Consider the following 18,650-nt stretch of genomic DNA (forward strand, 5'->3'; position numbering starts at 1 on the left):
TAACATTTGACTTGAATGTGGAGAGAGAAAATGTGTACTATTACTTTTATACCATTTTTCCTTTGGTCCATACCTGACACATGTTAATTAATTATACCTTCTCACACTTCTCATTTTTGTTGGCCTTTGTAAAATAACTCAATCGTTCAACGGTATAGGGCTCTATGAAATTAAGGAGAGTAGGATAATATGACCCATATGACTTAATTTTATAAAATAGTTGAAGAAACATATTCACATGTTTTTATGAAGGTAGCTAGGCTGTAACACTTGTCTCTTTGGTTTTCTTTACAACTTGGTCATGTGAGATATGCAACATTATAAATTCTTTCTCCTATTATAAAGCACATAACCACATGACACTAGATGCTCTCTCACTTGTATTTTCTACCTCATCACACCACAATTATATATACTTATACTTATATAATCATAAACACACATATATATACACTTACAAGTTCATTATATATTATATGAACACCCTTTATCAAACACCTTGATCTTCTCCTTGAAACTCGGGTCTTGACCCGCTTTCTTCCTCAATAAATCTTTATATATATATTCACTTCAAATCTTGTCTTTTGATATTGGTTTTCTTGGTTGAAATGGGGAAGAAGAAGATGATGAGTTTTGGCAAGTTTTTAGACAGTTTTTGTCTGACAAATGGCGGTGCAAGTTCTTGTCTTTGTTGCATTAATAACTTTGAAATCCAAGATGATTATGAGTTTGAGAGAGAACCACTTGTGGATCAGTCCAAAGATGCATCAGATAAACCTCAAACGCTTGGCTTCTTTCTAAAGCCTAAGGTAATACTTGAACTTCATAACCATTCTAAACATTTAAACATTATCTTCTTTGCACATAACAAGTTGGGTTTGTTGCATTCAAAAGCTCATATTCTTCACATGGGGTAATCAACGCAACCAGATGGTGTTGTGAGGGGTTTGTTGACCCTCGGGTCGTAAAACTACTAAAGGGGTTCAAAGATATCCGACTATAATAACGTATTGTTCATGAAATGTTTAGCAGGAAATTCACTTAATTACCTTTGTTGGTTTAGTAAACGGCTGAACATGAACAATAAAATATACTCGATTAATTGAATGAACGAACATGAACAAAAGTCATGTTCGTTCATTTATGTCCATTTATATCCATGAACGTTCGGTGACATTTTTGTGTATTTTTGTGTATGTTATTTAATGTTATATACGTTCATTCTTTTATTAAAGGTTTTATATATTATATTTTTAAGTTTATTATCCAATCATATAAACTTTGGGGAACTCAAACCGTTCACACTTTTTTAAATAGTGATTAGGATTTATTTTGTTAAGTATTTTTTTAGTTAAGCTTGATTTATTTTTTGGATGATTATGGACTTATGTCTAATGTTCGAGATTAGCAATGTTAATTTATATTTTCAGGTTAATATATGTTTGTTTACGTTCGTTTAAAAAGTTAATATATGTCATCTTACATTTTTCAAGCTATGCGCTTGTGACCCGTCCGTTTGTCAGATAAAAACTTAATAAACGAACATGAATTAAATTGCATTGCATATAATACATGCTTATGCAGCGGTCATGCATTTCTTTCCTCTTATCTTGGATCGTGTATAGATGGTCGTGCTAAGGGTATCCATGCATTGTAATGGTTGTGCAAGGAAGGTTCAAAAACACATCTCCAAAATGGAAGGTAACATTTCAAATCATTTATTGTTTTATTTAAACACTATATATATTATTTATTATAAATATATAAAGTATCCTTATAATAAATCAAGATACAAATGAAAATGATTGTAAAACATCCCTCGTTTCACTAGTTTAAACTTTAAATTGGATATAATTAGAAATAGAAAATGAAATCATCACTCTCTATTAATCTTATCTTTTCTATTTAAATACTATTTTAACAATAAAACAATATCCAAGGTATAAAATACATTTTTATATAATATTGATTTTTTTTCTGTCTTTTTATGTAACTATTTATTAAGATTTATTATCCCAATAAGAATAATAGAGTTTTTAATTATTGGTCATAAAAAACAGGAGTTACATCCTACCAAGTGGACCTGGAAACCAAGATGGTGGTAGTTATGGGAGACATTGTTCCATTTGAGGTGTTGGAGAGTGTTTCAAAGGTCAAAAATGCACAACTTTGGACTGAACCTATCTCATAGATTTGGAAATATTGTAACTGATATTAGTGACTGCTTTTATTTATCTATTTACATATATAAAATCCCATATATTATGGTTTGAATTACTTTCTTCTTCGGCTTAACATCTTTTATTATGTATGTATGATCCAGTATAGTTATGTTATAACTTATGAACTCAAAACAAAGTTTGATACTTACAAGCTACACATTACAAGCCATCAAGCTCTATAAAACCTGAACAATACTTATTTAACTCATTAGAAAAAAATTGTCATTTCAAATAAAAGGATCCAATTACAATAAAGAGGCAGGTAAGCGGGCAACAAGTTGCGCCGCCACCCCCTTTTGAATGGCAAAATCGATCCTACTGAAAATAAAATTATCGTTCTTTGGCGTCGTTGAGTTACTATGCACGACCGCTGAACTCTTTTTAGAAACGTAACAGCATCGGGAGCAAGAGACCCAAATGTATCAAAAAACGTAGCAGCTCTATAACTGACGTGGGCTTCGGTTGTCGTCAGTAAGTACTAAAAAAGGTCCATCTTTTTTATGCTATTAAAGTAGTGGCTGGATGTAAAAAACGTAGTCGATAAGTGTTTATCTATTCTTCCTGATAACCTAGGTCCGTTAGCTTACATATTATAATATGTAATCGTGTAAAACGTTTTATTTATATGTAATTTGGTGATTTTAAACATACATCACCAAGGAACACGATTTGAAAATTTCTATACATGTCCATTTTATTAATGTGAAGTTCGGTCCTTGAAATTAGTAGCATACATTCACGAACTTAAGCAACTAAATTAAGGGGGGGGGGGGATCACCATTCGGGTACTCGGTCCTTGAAACTAGTAACATACATTCACGAACTTAGGCAACTAAACTTAAGTGAGGAAGGAGCACCATTCGGATTCGGGTACTCAGTCCTTGAAACTAGTAACATACATTCACAAACTCAAGACAACTAAACTTAAGGGAGGAAGGGGCTCCATTCGAGTACCCCATTAGGATACTTGTTAACTAATGAGAGAATCAACCCCCCACCCCCACCTACTTACTTATGTCACACGAATGACATGCTATATTGTTATGTCATTAATCCATTATATAATATCTGCTGTTAATCACTTTTATTGGTCGCCTCTAGGCTCTAGTTGTATCATACTATAAGTATCATGTATAATCATGAATCATGATGAACACACTAAAAGCTTGAAGCCCTACAAATAGTGATGTGGGCTTCAGTTGTTTCAAGCCCATACTAAAAATGCAATCCAGTAACAACATGTATCTTTTGTGAATTTGTGGGTTGGTTACTTTTATTTATTGTAAAAATTTTGTACTTAAGTCATTAAAATTTATTCCTATTTACTACGTAAAATTTGAACGACTAAGTTTTAACCCATCTTTAATTTTTTAATCCATAATTCTCTAAAATATCATGCATAGTTAGGTTATTAACAAGGTTTAAAGAAGGTGTGACGTAGGCAAGCTACACATTTATCTTAAGAATAGCTTCCAATGAAACCCTCGACTTCAAAACTATATTCGGGCATGAGAATGTATTAGAAACATATAATGGGAGTGAAGAAAACTAAAAAACAGGAACACAAATAGTACTAAAATAAAATATGGCATATAATGAAACCAAAACGTAGAAGGTAACATGCAAAGATCATCAAAATAATAAAAAATAATAATAATAATAATAAACCCCTAGAAAAATAATATCCTTGACCATATACTCCTTAGGGTGCATGTCTCTCAAATCCCACCTAATCCGCTAATTTCAAGTGAGTTAGGGGCTGTTTGTTTATATATGAATGGAACCATTCAGATGTAAACATCTGTTTCATTCAGACTTCAGACTGTTTGGTTCCAATCAGAAAAACATCTGAATGGTTAAAATTTGGTCTGAATAATTCAGACTTACTGTTGTTGCTGAATGGGACAGATGCTCATTGAGATCTGATTCATTCATATCTGAATGAACCAAACAGCCTCTTAATTGTCTCCTCACCTCTTTCTATACCTAAACCAGCTCAATCTGTCACCCCTTATTTAATACAATATACTACTCACACTTAATCTTTCCCACAACCACATTTCTTACTCTGTCCAACCTTGGGGGTGTTTAGCCTAGCTTTTTTTAAAAAGCTTATAGCTTTTTTAGCTTTTTTTTTATAAAATAAGTTTAATTTGATATTTGGTTTAGCTTTTTAAGCTTAAACTTGTTATCTTATATAGGCTAATTTGAATAAATTTGTTTGAAAATGGTTTTTTAGCTTATCTATATAAGGATATAAGCATAAGCCAAAATATAAAAAGCTAGGCCAAACACCCCCATGATCTACCCACACATCTTTGTCTCGGCTACATCCATCTTAACGCATTTCTTTAACATTTTCAAAGACACAAAATTTTTATATACCATCATAGATCAGTACATATCACTTTTCGCCTATACAAACTGTATAGAACCCAAGCTATGTTTAGTAGGGCTGTCACTTTTACCCGAAACCCGAAACCCAACCCGAAAAAACTTGTACCTGAACCCGAACTAATCCGAACCGAAAAACCTGAACACGAGAAAAGACTAACCCGAACCCGAACCGAAGTAATTTAGGCTGGTTTTCAGGTTTGATTTATATGTTTCAGGTCAACCCGAAAAACCCGAATAAAATTATAGTTTTGAAATTAAATATATCTTTAGGTGTAAGGCTTAGTTTTAGCAAACAAATCTATCAGAATTTGAACCTAATCGATTTTTGTCATTCCAACTATTATGGATCGATTGTTTATTGTTAATCTGTGTTTTCCATTTATTACTAATAGCAACCGTAGTCGAACAATTAAATCATGTCCGATTGAAAAAGATTACGGTTCGAGTTAGTTACTTAGTTTTATTTCTCTTTTGAATTGTTTTATCAAGTTATGTTGGTTTATTATTTGATTATTTGCGTTACGAGCAAAGAATAATATGTTATTTTAATTTTAGCATTGAAGTTTTTAATTTTGTTTTTTGTTTTTTGTTTTGTTTTCTAGGATACTTGAAACCCAATTAACCCAACCCAATGAAACCCGAACACAAATTACCCGAACCCGAAAACCCATGAAAGATTTGGGTTGGATTTCGGGTTAAGATTTAAAACTTTAAAACCCGAAAAACCTGACTCGAAAAACACGAAAAACACCCTAATATATAGTTTGTATCAGGCTGTATATGAGCGATTTAAACCTCTATAAGTCACTATCAAGATCAAATCCGTTTTCAAACCTTGTTTAAAGTATACACTTATCTTAAACTTTGTTGCCTTGGTCAAACTTGCACATGCCATCATCACAAATATCATCACCACCTACACACAAACAAACTCTTTCCTTTCATCATTATCCAAACAAACAACAACAACAATAATAATAATAATAATATCTTCATCTCTGTAAACTCAACATGTCCAAACCTATCATCATCTTCTTCTTCATCCTCTTCACCTTCATCATCTCTGTATTATCATCAAACCCAAACCCTAACCCTAACCCTAACCCTAACCCTAACTCACTCCCCACCGCTCACTCCGTCCTGACCTACCACGGCTTCCCAATCGGACTCCTCCCAACCGACGTCCTCTCCTACGACCTCAACACCACTTCCGGCGACTTCGCCGTCCACCTCGGCCGCCCATGCCGCCTCATCCTCCCGCCGGACAACTACCTCGCCACCTACTCCAAGAAGGTCACCGGTAAGATCGTGGAGAATCGGATCGCTGAGTTGAACGGAATTAGGGTTAGGGCTTTCTTCCAGTGGTGGGGGATCACTGGGATTAAGATTAGTGGTGATGATTTGGTGTTTGAAGTTGGGATGGTCACGGCTAAGTATCCGTCTAAGAATTTTGATGAGAGTCCTCAGTGTGAGGGTAGTAAAAAACACTCCTCTTCTTGAAAGGTATATACTTTTGATTATGAATTTGTTTACTTCATCATCGTCTCAGTAAATCCCACCAATACGTGTAAGATGTAGACAACCCTTACCAGTTACCTCTACCCCATAGGAATAGAGAGGTTGCCTAGCTCGATAGTAGTTTTGCATCAAACCTTGGGCATAAGACACACATGAGTCAACCATCCGGACACTGGCCGATTGGTGCATGTACCTTTGTCTTTCGGATTTCAACGCCACCACGTGATGCGTGATTTACCTTATGCTACTTTTAACGACGTTTCGCGAAATTAGTAAAATAACGCCAAAAGTAGCTGAACATTAATGTTTATCGACTTTAACCGAGCGTTGTGTGTTTGTGTTTTTTCAAAAAATTAAAAAATTTGTGCGTCTATCTCCGTCTTTTATACCTCCATTTATAGCTTCAAACAAGGGCGAAGCTTCATTGAGGTCCGGGGTGGCCCCGGCCCCCCTGTTTTTTTGCGCAGTAGTGTAAATTTACCCGTTTTCGGTCGAAAATTTTTATACGTAGTGTAAGTTTAGCCTTCTTCGGCCGAAAATTTGAGCCCCCCCCCTCGTTTGTGAAATTTTGTATACATTTTGAGCTCGGCCCTCCCACTGCCTCAGTCCAAGCTTCGCCACTGGCTTCAAACATTTTAATTCATATATATGTACATACTATTGTTGATGTGTTTTATCATTTATGTGTAAATTGATGATTTGTATATTTGACAACCAAATTTGAGTTATAGTAACTGAAATTAACCATGAACCGATCGGTTATGGTGGTTAAGTGAATCTGGCTAACCGGCAGCCTATGGTTACAGTTAATGTGTATGTTAAGTTGTTAACCGACTTTAACTGAAACCGAACCAGACCTTTACAATTCTAGCTTTGAATATTTAAAGTCAGTGTGCTCTTGTTGTGATGGTTTCAGTTTAACCATCTAACCATCGCTGGAAGCAGCCTCTCTATTCCTACGGGTCAAAGGTAAGGTTGTCTACATCTTACTCTCCTCAGACCCTACCATAGCTTTGCTATTGGTGGGATTTACTGAGTACAATGATGAGATGATGATGAACAAAGGTGAATTGGTTTAGTTAAACATCAATATTTTTGATAGGGGTGTGTGTGAAGCCGAAAACACCAATCTGAAACTGAAATTACCGAACTAATTGAAATTGAAGGTTTGGCTTAATGTTTTCGAAAAAACCAAACTTCGGTTTTGTGTGTAATTAAAACTGGAAAACTGAACCGAACTTCTAGATTTTTTATAGGGGAGTGCATGAAACCGAAAAAACAAACGGAAACAAAAATGACGGTTTGATTTTATGTTTTTGTAAAAACCATAACTTGTTAGTCTTCCATGTAAAAAAACCGGAAAAAAAAACAAACCGAACCGTTTCTATAGATTTTTAGTGTGAGGGCAAAAATCACTCGTCTTCTCTGAAGATTTAAAGGTATAATTTTGGTTGATGTAAATTGAAGTTCAAGTTATTGTTTTGTATGTGTTTTGTGTTGATGATTTCAGTTTGATCATCTATTTTGACTTTGAGTGAAGATGAATTGATTTAGTTGAATATTAATATTTCTGATAAGGTTGTGCATGAAACCAAAAAAGTCAAAAAACTGATCCAAAACCGAAAAAAACAAACCGAAATAACCAAACTGAAACAAAGTTCGTCGATTTGAGTTTATGTTTTTGTAGAAAGCGAACTTTTGGTTCGGTTTCGGTTTTCCGTGAAACTAAAACCTTAATAAACGAACTGAAACAAAAACTAACGGTTTGGTTTGACCACCAGTTTTGATTAAAGATGAATTGCTTTAGTTGAACATTAATGTTACTGATAGCTACTGGAGTATGATAATTGGTGGTCCATTATTATGATGGATGCATGGGGAAGCCTTTTGCTTTCATGAGTTGTATACATTGATATTTCATCAAGTTAATTTGACAAAGATTATTGCACTTTCTAAGGGTATGTTTGGGAATTTGGATTGCTTATTTAATATTTTAAACACCTTATGGTTAAAGCATAAACAGACAAACAGCTTACTGAAAGCAACTTATTCAATGTAAGGATACACTAGTAATTTTTCATGCATCATGAATGATCAATTTGAAAATAAGCAATCCCATAGTCCATCTCACAATTGTTATTGTTTGGGGTGGTCAATAAACTGATTACAATTCTATGATCTTATTTTTTAGTTCAAAGGTTAGGACTTTTCGGATAAATAAATTATAACTTATCATTTTCAACGTCAGATTGCTCTCTCGGATAACCAGGTTAGGAGTTGTCATAAGAAAACTGGTTTTTTGTCTACTGCGAAAAATTCAGAATTACATGAATTGCGTGTAGCCTATAAACGAACCGAGCGTTCGGTGAACTGTTCGTGAACCGTTTGGCGGAAAGTTCGTTTATTTAAGAAACGAACGAACTGGAACACATGTTTCGCTCGTTCATTTATGTCCGTGAACGTTCGTTTATGTCTGTTTATTTATGTTTGTTTATGTTCATTTACATATTAATACTAAATAATTAAATATTATCTTGAAGTGTCATCTAGTTAATGATTTAATATTTGTTCATTTGTGTTCATTTTAGCGTTTTTATTTATGTTCGTTTATGTTTGTTTGTGTTCATTTACATTTATGTTCGTGAACTATTCATTTAGAAGTTAAATAAATGAGCATAAACGACCACGGACATGTTCATTTATTAAATACCGAACACGAACACAAAATATTTGGCGATTAAGTGTTCGTGCTTGTTTAAAGTTAAATGAACGAACACGAACAGGCCCTTGTTCGTGTTCGCTCGGTTTGTTTACAGGCCTAATTGTGAGCTGATTATTCGACTCGCATTAGTAACTCTGGACATGCACAACCAAACACCCATGAGCGTTTTTTTGTTTGTTTTACGTAACCATGTACAATTTATTAAAATCTAAATACATCTGTAGTTAATACTAGTTGTTATGATAATAATGCCTTTTCTCACAAGATTATATTTTTCTTTCGGTGTTAGTTTTCACTTTTATAGTATCGAACAATCAATCGATATCCATCACAATTTTGGTTGATTACTTTTGAAGTTCTTATTGTTCTTGCAGGCCATTAGTGAACTGCTGCTCCTGTGGATTAAGTTATTTTATCAAAAAGTCCTTGTAGGAAGTATCCTGCAGTATAACTCCATATAAGGAGTAAATAATCAGCAGTTAACTTATTCTGGAAACCAAATGGAAAAAACATGATATTATGTTCTTAGTACTAAAAGGATACTTTATGTATGCTTTATGGATATTTTTAGGACTTTGGAACCAAGTAACATGTATATGTTTATGTGCCATGTCTTGTATATGTTGATGATGTTATTTATTATGATTCCAGTTGCCCTGTTTTATACTTCCATGCCCGCTGTCTATGAACGCGCAAAAGTTGTTAGAACCGTACCATTACCAATAATTAACAATTCTTTAAATAATTAGGTGTTAATGATCAAGAGATGTACATGTTTAGTATATATACATGTACGGGTCGCATATAAATGTACTATATTGGCAACATTACTATCCAGTCGGTTCTCCATCTCCAAATCTAACGTGTGGAGAGGTTAAACTAGTTAGGATATAATGAATAGCTTATATTTAAAATGGTTACACATGTCATGTTAAAGTTACACAGTTTTAAGTTTTGTTAGGTTAGGTTGACGTATTTAAAATGAATGATGGTACAAGTAGTGTTCGAGTTTCTTACTATTTTATTTTAGTTGTTATAAAGTACCAAATTGATCAGTTTGGCGAATATTAATTTGAATTCAAACTCTACTAACACAACATAAATTTAAGTCTTAACAGCAATTATGAATCAATTTCTAGCCGTTTGAGAACATTTATGAACTTTTCTTTAATCATTTTACTCCATATGTCAGAGCATGTTTGGGATTGAGTTTGAAAACAACTTATTGACTAAAGTCAATAAGTTGAATTTTTCAAAAAGCCAATAAGTTAAAAAATTGTTTGACAAACATAAAAGCCAATGAGTTAAAAAAGTTGTTTTCGAAAAACCACAAATCCTGGCTTTTCAAAATGGCAGTTTATAAAAGCTAATAAGTCAATAAGTTGTTTTCAAACTCAATCCCAAGCATGCCCTTAGTATAAACATGTATTGGTTGTTTTGGTTAGTCATGACACTCAAAACACAAAAAACGCCACTCATTATCAAAAGTTTTCACAAGCCAATACCCTCAAAAACAGCAAGCAAAGAATCCCAAGCATCCGTTCAAAGGTTGTACCCACCAATCTAAACCCAAAAGTTTTTCAACATTTCGCGTGCGAGATGACCAACCATTCAAAGCTTGCTCAGTGCAAGAAGTGATACCTTACTCAACCCCAATTCAAACTCAACTTTGAGAAATCATGTAGTACAACATTTACTTCGCGAAGAAAAGCATCAATAGCCCCCCGCTATGGTTTACACTATCATTTTATGAAAATATGATAAACTAATCATTTTGTCAACAGGTTTACCCTATCCATATAGGAGCTGTTAGATTCATTGAAGAAACTAAAACCAATTTCATATGTATTAGGGTAGCATAGATATTTCAATTCACAATAAGTCATCAATAATTATACTAGTAAATTGTATCATGCATAGTTGCATACTCATAGAGAATACACCATATATATAGTTTGGATTTGAGCAAAACATTTCAGATGTGATTAGTAGTGCGGCAGTGTTGCCTTCCAGCCTCCTCCAGGTATATGTTCGACTTTGACACCTAATAACCAACCAACAGAACGAGTTAGTTAGTGAAACATGGCACTTTGGTTAGAAAATAAAAAAGACATGTGAAAGATAATAATAGTAATACCCAAAGCAACCAGTTGTACATAATATGGATCCTTTTCATAGTATTCCATTGGCATCATCTTGGGCCACTCCACTCCCATTTCCGGCATCGGCGGTATATAACCAGCAGGGAGACTGAGGTTGCGATAAACATGTCTGACTTTTGTAACTATTCGATATCCCTCCACGAATTCGTCATACTCAACCTCTGAGATTTATTATAATAGCAAGGGATACTTGAATTAGTAATATATTATATGACATTTAATTAAGCCAAGTATATATATGGAAGCATACCTTCAAATGTGTCTGGCGTGTCACTGAAATACCTTGATAGCACTATAGGGTTGTCGCGGGTGCCTACAGCTTAGTTACAAATAAAAATATGTTCGTCAGCATAGGAGGAGGCATGGCATTTAACAAAACTAACAGATAGTAACGTTTTATCCATTTTTGTAAGTAGCGTCACGTTGAGTTGTTCTGTCAATCTTTTATTTTCATACAAAGGAAAATCCTGATCTGCATCCATATCGATAACTGAAATGATGGGTGTACAACGTCATTCTTTATATATACCTACATCGCATATTCATGTGTTGTCAGTCTTGCCAACGCGGTTATACTCGTTTGCGAACCAGTCGGTTGAAGCCACGTTTCGAAAACCATGACTAGTACACTTCATCCGAGCGAGCTCGAGCAAATCCATTTTTGTAAGTACCATCACATTTAGTTGTTCTGGCAATCTTTCATTTTCATACAAAGGAAAACTCTTATCTGCATCCATATCTATAACTGAAACGACATGTGTACTGCATCATTCTTTATATATACCTACATCACATCGTTCATGGTCATCAGAATGTGCATATTTTCTCAAAAAGTCGAAGCAGAATACTTTATATATACCATATACTTTGTAAAACGTAATAAGAAAATCAAGTAGCTACATATATAATATAATTACACTTGGTCATATTTACGAAATTAGGTGACAAATATTTTATAATAGCATAAATTAAATGTACACATACATAGTCATATATATGTATTGTGAACACGTTTTAGAAGTAAATTTTTATTCTTATATATTTAGTTAAGTTTCGATTTAAAATATTCATTTGTGAACTAAAATACTCTATATAATTTGCTTATGTAAAAAATCCATATCCGATAATAATAATCATAATATAACATATCATTTTATATCGAGTTATTTATAGTTTTTTATAAATTAACTTTGATAAAATCCTTTTATACACAAAAACCCCTTTTAAGACTATTAGATAATTTCTTCTGGAAATACAACATAAACTTATCGTTAATATTAACTAACATGTCTATCCTTCGAGCATATATTGTTAGATCCACTCGTGCATAGTAAGATCCATATATCTTGATCTTTTTACCAAATATATGTTCTATAATTATTCTTTTGAAGTAACAAAATGCTAGGTCCATAATTTTGAATCACGTTTGCATGTTATTAAATCTACACTTTTATTTGTACTAGTAGGTACCCGCGCGATGCGGCGGGATTCGAAAAAATATGTATAAATCACAAAATGCAGATTTAGTAAGACCGCGTTAACATAGGCTAAAGTGAAACCAAATGCGCAAGTGAAGAACCATTCATGTATACTCCGATATGACACATGGGATCTTTAAGAGATTAAGTAAACATAAGTGATGTCCAATAAAAGAGCCATTCTACACCAACAATATAGTATATTATTTGCAATCTAGAGTTTATTTTAAGATGTAGGTAAATATATGTAACTTACTCTGAAATGATTATACAAATAGAACAAAGTGCAATTCAACATCAAATCTTGTTATATAACCACTTAATAAAAACAACCAAAACAATATCTTGTCCTTATGTGATAATTTACCACACAATACTTGTTTAAATGAGGCTAACAACAAGAAAAAAGCAAAAGAAAACTCACAGTTCTTGAATTGTGACCTCAAGTAAATGTAAAGTCTCCAAAAGTAAACAAAATTATAGGTCCTAAACATAGGTTTGCCAAAACCAACCCATACATATAATTAGACCTCAATCCTTAAAAATGTAATTAATCTTAATCAAATGATCTAAATTGAGACAAATTTTGCACACCTTGGTCAGTTTTGACTCAGAAACACGAATCATGGACAATAAATGAGCCCAAAATAAAGACTTGTGTAATAAGTATTTATTTATTTTGTTCATTCTTTATTCATTTAAATTAAATAAGCTAAATGTTACAAAAGATAGAAGCAATCATATTAATCTACATTTTTTTCTCATAAATAAAAAATATACAAACCTGAAAGAAAACAGGACAACCTCCTCACAAATCGGCATAAGTTGTTCTTCAGTTACTAAGGTGAAGCCGAATGTGCAAGTGAACGATATAATAATCACTTTACTTTGTAACCCATGTATTAAAGTTTTATAAATCTACAATAAAAAATGGTTTAATAATACGTAACATTATCCATGCAAATGTTTTACATTGTCGAATCCCGGTAACACTCAAAACAAACAAACTCTTTTTCCTCGGCCTTCACAACGGCCACCAAAACGTCCATAATCAAAAGGAGTAAAACACAACCATCAAATCTACAAAATCAATTTAGGCAACCAATTAGTGAAGCCAGATAACCTTCACAAATTGTCAAAATTTAAGAAAGTGAAGATCGGAAACCCAGTACCTATCAATCATAACGTCTTGTTTCCCGATCATGGGATCCTAGACATAATGCATGTATAACAAAGACAATTTCAAGAATGAAATTAAAATATATCAAAATCAGCTCAAAATAGATGTAATGTATCTTTATCTTCATATAAAAATTAGTAAATTACAACCGTCAACATATAACTAACTGACATGTGATTTAGTTAGGAAATATAGGAAACTTGGTTTTTATGGGTCTCAGCTATCGTCTTTTGGTCACTACCGGTTCCAACTAACGAATTGGCTGCTGGCGTTCTCAACTTTCAACTATCGTCTTATGGTTTGGATTTGAGCAAAACATTTCAGATGCGTTTAGTAGTGCGGCAGCGTTGCCTTCCAGGCTCCAGCCTCCTCCAAGTATATGTTCAACTTTGACACCTAATAACCAACCAACAGAACGAGTTAGTTAGCGAAACATGGCATTTTGGTTAGAAAATAAAAAAGCCATGTGAAAAATAATAATAGTAATACCCAAAGCAACCAGTTGTACATAATATGGATCCTTTTCATAGTATTCTTTTGGCATTATCTTGGGCCACTCAACTCCCATTTCCGGCATCGGCGGTATATAACCAGCAAGGAGACTGAGGTTGCGAAGATCTGCGTTTTGTAACTATTCGATCTCCCTCCACGAATTCGTCATACTCGTACTCTGAGATTTATTATAATAGCAAGGGATATATACTTGTATTTGTATCAAGACGGATTTATTGAGTAAACTGAAGAAAGCTCAGGATGAACTATTAACTAAAGTTCAAGAAGCAAAATTGCAATGTGAAAAACAAACCCAAGAACTAAGTGCCAAGTCTGAGGAATTATCAACACTGAGTCAACTTCATCAAGACCTCAAATCAAGTCTCCATGAAAAAGAATCGTCTTTTAAACACCTTAATTCTGCAATTGAAAAGCTTCGGTGTGAATAGGGACAAAAACTTGGAAAGTTTGAGGAAGAAAACAGAGAACTCGTCATGGCTTTGGAAGAAGCGAAAACAACTTCAGAATCTTTGAAGTCAAAAGTTGATTCTAGTAACATGAAGATTGAAGATCTAAAGAGAGTTTTATTACTTCATAAATTTATAACAAATCACAAACAACCAAGGATCTAATTCAGAGAGATGATGTGATAAGTAAAGGCTTGGGTTATACATACACCATGTTTGTTATTCATACACCAAGGTAGCCTATACGAAAACTTTTAGTTTTAAAATCATATGTATTTTTGGTATTAAAGGTTAAGCCTTAGCCGCTAACATTATCAGAATTTAGTCCAATTCCATTGTTCTCATTCCACATATTATGAATCGAATGTTTATTGTTTATTATTTTGAATATAAACCATAGTAAACATTTTAATTAACACTTCAAAATTCACTAATCGTCTCTTGTCAATCCATACGGAAAATACTTATTATATGTAGTAATGGATTTAGTTGGAATAAACCTATAATTTTAATGTCATATGTTGAAATGACTTAAAAGATAAGGATCATATATGAAAATTGGTTAAAAAAAAGGTAAGGAGTGTTATGGCATTGACAAGTGGCAAAAATGATAAGCTTTTATTAAAATAGATTGTTTATCAAAACTTGATCAAATCTACAGCCCAAACCATAATAAAGAAATATGTTTACAGCCCAAACCAACCCAGTTGTTACCTATGTATTTGGATATAGGTCTACATCGTGTTTGGTTCTTCGGTTTTTAAAGTTTAGACAGACTTTAAGGGTGAAGTTGAGGGTGGAAACTTATAAGATATGAAGAAGAGTGTGGGAGTTATGACAGATGGGACTTGAATTTTTTACCTTTTAATAAAATAACACACATATATATATGAGAGAAGAGTTTCGGTTCTTCTGGTTTGAAGTTTGAAGATCACTATGGGTAACCTTTGAAATAAATAAAAGGAGGTTACTTAAAGCCTAAAGGTGTGCCTGCTAATAGGATAGTGACTAGAGAATGAGGAGTGAGATAATAAAAGTAAAGTTGTTTGTATCTTTCTCCACTCACAAGTATTGGTAGATGGTGATAATGGTTAGGCTATCTGTAGTGAAGGGGCTACAAATGGGGGCGTATTATGACACGTGGCGTTCAGTCAGCAAAAGGGGCGAATTTGTTTTTGAGGTGTAATGGTGTAGAGGCTACAAATTGGGCCCACAGTATCTTTTTTTATTATTTTCTTTTTATAATTAAACTAATCAAATAAAAATCAATTTTTCAAATAATTAAATAAAATGCATTAAAATAAAAAAGAAATACAAAAAAAAATACATAACTAAAAATATAAAAAAAAACATATAGCTCGGTTGGCGTACATGTTTAGGTTCGGGTCGCGAAATTGAAACGGATAGATCAGTTGGTTTACATATATATACACACACACAACATATATACATATACATATACATATATACATATACAAATAGTAGTATAATAATCATATATATATATACACACACATATATATATATATCTTACACACACATATATATATATATAATAATAATATAAACAAACAAAACAACAGACATGCTGGGCGAGAAAAAGACCCCGCCCCGGCCCTTTTTCGCCCACTTATCGCCTGGGGGCGGTGTTATAGCCCTATTTCGCCCAAAATTCGTCTGAGCCTACGCCCACTACACATGGCCTTAGGAGAGAGATGAATCTGTACAAATTATAAAATATTACTGTAACAAACTTTTATCATTATACTAATTAAGTTACTGAAACCTTTTTTGTTTCAATTATGTTACTTGCAAACTTTTTTTTGTCTCATTTAGGTTACCCACAAATTTTTTTTGTCTCATGTAGATCAAGTTTCACCTATGTACTAATTATACGTTTATTTATCATTTAGGTAGAATATTATGCTGACGTGACATATTTTTCATTAAAAAAAACTTTGTAAACGGTGATGTGGACCGATTATATGGGATTTAAAATTAGTGACATGAGATTTTATTAATTTTATAAATTGAAAAATTGTTTGACAAACATAAAGTCCACCTTATTTTAGCTTTTTGTATGAGTTAAAAAGTTGTTTCGAAAAGCCACAAATCATGGCTTTTCAAAATGACATTTTATAAAAGCTAATAAGTAAATAAGCAGTTTTCAAACTCAATCCCAAACATGCCCTTATTGTAAATAAGTTTTGGTTGTTTTGGTTAGTCACGACACTCAAAACACAAAACACGCTCTCAATAATAACTCTCATAAATGCAAAACGACACTCATTTACATTAGTTTTCACAAGCCAATACCCTCAAAAACGGCAAACAAAGAATCCCAAGCATCTGTTCAAAGGTCGTACCCACCAATTGAAACCCCAAAGTTTTTCAACATTTCGATTATTTGATAAGTGCGAGATGACCAACCATTCAGAGCATGCTAAGTGCAAGAAATGCGATACCTTATTCAACCCCGATTCATACTCAACTTTGAGAAATCATGTAGTACAACATTTGCTTCGTGAAGAAAAGCATCGATAGCCCACCCGCTATGATTTACACTAGCATTTTATGAAAATATGATAAACTAATCATTTTGTCAGCAGGTTTACACTATCCATATATGAAACTAGCAGTTAATTAATTTGAGATTGTTTTAATTGTAATTTTGATTACCAATAACTTAGTCCTATAAAAGAATAGTGTTGATGATCAAGAGTTGTTGGATTCATTGAAGAAACTAAAACCAAGTACATATGTACTAGTGTAGCATAGATATTTCAATTCACAATAAGTCATCAATAATTATACTAGTAAACTGTATCATGCATAGTTGCATACCCATAGAGAATACATTACATATATAATTTGGATTTGAGCAAAAACTTTCAGATGCGATTAGTAGTGCGGCAGCGTTGCCTTCCAGCCAGCCTCCTCCAGGTATATGTTCAACTTTGACACCTAATAACCAACCAACAGAACGAGTTAGTTAGCGAAACATGGCATTTTGGTTAGAAAATATAAAATAAAAAAGACGTGTGAAAAATAATAATAGTAATACCCAAAGCAACCAGTTGTACATAATATGGATCCTTTTCATAGTATTCTTTTGGCATCATCTTGGGCCACTCCACTCCCATTTCCGGCATCGGCGGTATATAGCCAGCAGGGAGACTGAGGTTGCGATAAACGGGTCTGCGTTTTGTAACTATTCGATCTCCCTCCACAAATTCGTCATACTCGAACTCTGAGATTTATTATAATAGCAAGGGATATATACTTGTATTAGTAATAATATAGTGGATAACAAGAATATTTATACAAACACACATATATGATATATATGACATTTAATTAATTAGCCAAGTATCTATATGGAAGCATACCTTCAAATGTGTCACTGAAATACCTTGATAGCACTATAGGGTTGTCACGAGTGCCTACAGCTTAGTTACAAATAAAAATATGATCATAAGCATAGGCTGAGGCGTGGCGTTTAACAAAACTAACAGATCGTAACGTTTTACAAACCAAACCAAAGGAGTATTTACCGAATATAGGGCGCTTGAGAGCCTTTCCGCCTATTAAAACAGATAAATAAAGAGGCATGGATATAAGGTTCCTATGTATGTTAATAATAATATGTTTTACAACTAAACGAAAACGAGTGTTTACCAGCAGCAGTTGCTTCTAATGATGCAGAGCTTGGATTCTCAATAATAATCTCATGGGACCTCTTTTCACCTATTAATTAAAAAATAAATGAAATATAAAACAGAAACATTAAAGAGATTAATGTTACATATTCGGCTGGAAGTTTGTTTAAATAAACGAACGCTTTGATCGTTCATTTATGTTCATCCGTACTCGTTTATATACATAACTAGTTATTTTTATATGTATATAAACATGAAATTGGTAAGTTTAATTTTTTCAATACTTCAATTATATATGTCCGTTTAAGTTTGTTCGTTTATATCCTTGTGAACTATTCCATTAAGTTTTAAAC

At 33.2% G+C, this 18,650-nt stretch overlaps 1 protein-coding gene and 2 long non-coding RNA genes across 3 annotated transcripts; 2 read left to right on the forward strand and 1 right to left on the reverse strand.

The window, feature by feature from the left end:
- Positions 1-504: 504 nt before the first annotated feature.
- On the forward strand, positions 505-2,284 carry LOC143540711 (protein SODIUM POTASSIUM ROOT DEFECTIVE 2-like). The gene is made up of 3 exons (XM_077033698.1): positions 505-809; positions 1,626-1,701; positions 2,061-2,284. The coding sequence occupies exons 1-3, from the start codon at positions 609-611 to the stop codon at positions 2,189-2,191; spliced, it is 408 nt and encodes a 135-aa protein (XP_076889813.1). The 5' UTR covers positions 505-608; the 3' UTR covers positions 2,192-2,284.
- Positions 2,285-5,620: 3,336 nt separating this feature from the next.
- On the forward strand, positions 5,621-9,523 carry LOC143540712 (uncharacterized). The gene is made up of 2 exons (XR_013136632.1): positions 5,621-6,122; positions 9,234-9,523. It is a non-coding gene; the product is annotated as an uncharacterized LOC143540712 (long non-coding RNA).
- A 1,302-nt stretch (positions 9,524-10,825) lies between these two features.
- LOC143540713 (uncharacterized) lies at positions 10,826-11,357 on the reverse strand. Its single transcript, XR_013136633.1, has 3 exons — positions 11,272-11,357; positions 10,997-11,180; positions 10,826-10,903 (listed from the first exon to the last, which is right to left on the reverse strand). It is a non-coding gene; the product is annotated as an uncharacterized LOC143540713 (long non-coding RNA).
- Positions 11,358-18,650: the final 7,293 nt, after the last annotated feature.

The sequence above is a fragment of the Bidens hawaiensis genome, unplaced genomic scaffold (assembly GCF_021521415.1).
Source record: "Bidens hawaiensis isolate Kalapana, Puna unplaced genomic scaffold, B.hawaiensis_p1.1 tig00012327_1, whole genome shotgun sequence".
Lineage (NCBI taxonomy): Eukaryota > Viridiplantae > Streptophyta > Magnoliopsida > Asterales > Asteraceae > Bidens > Bidens hawaiensis.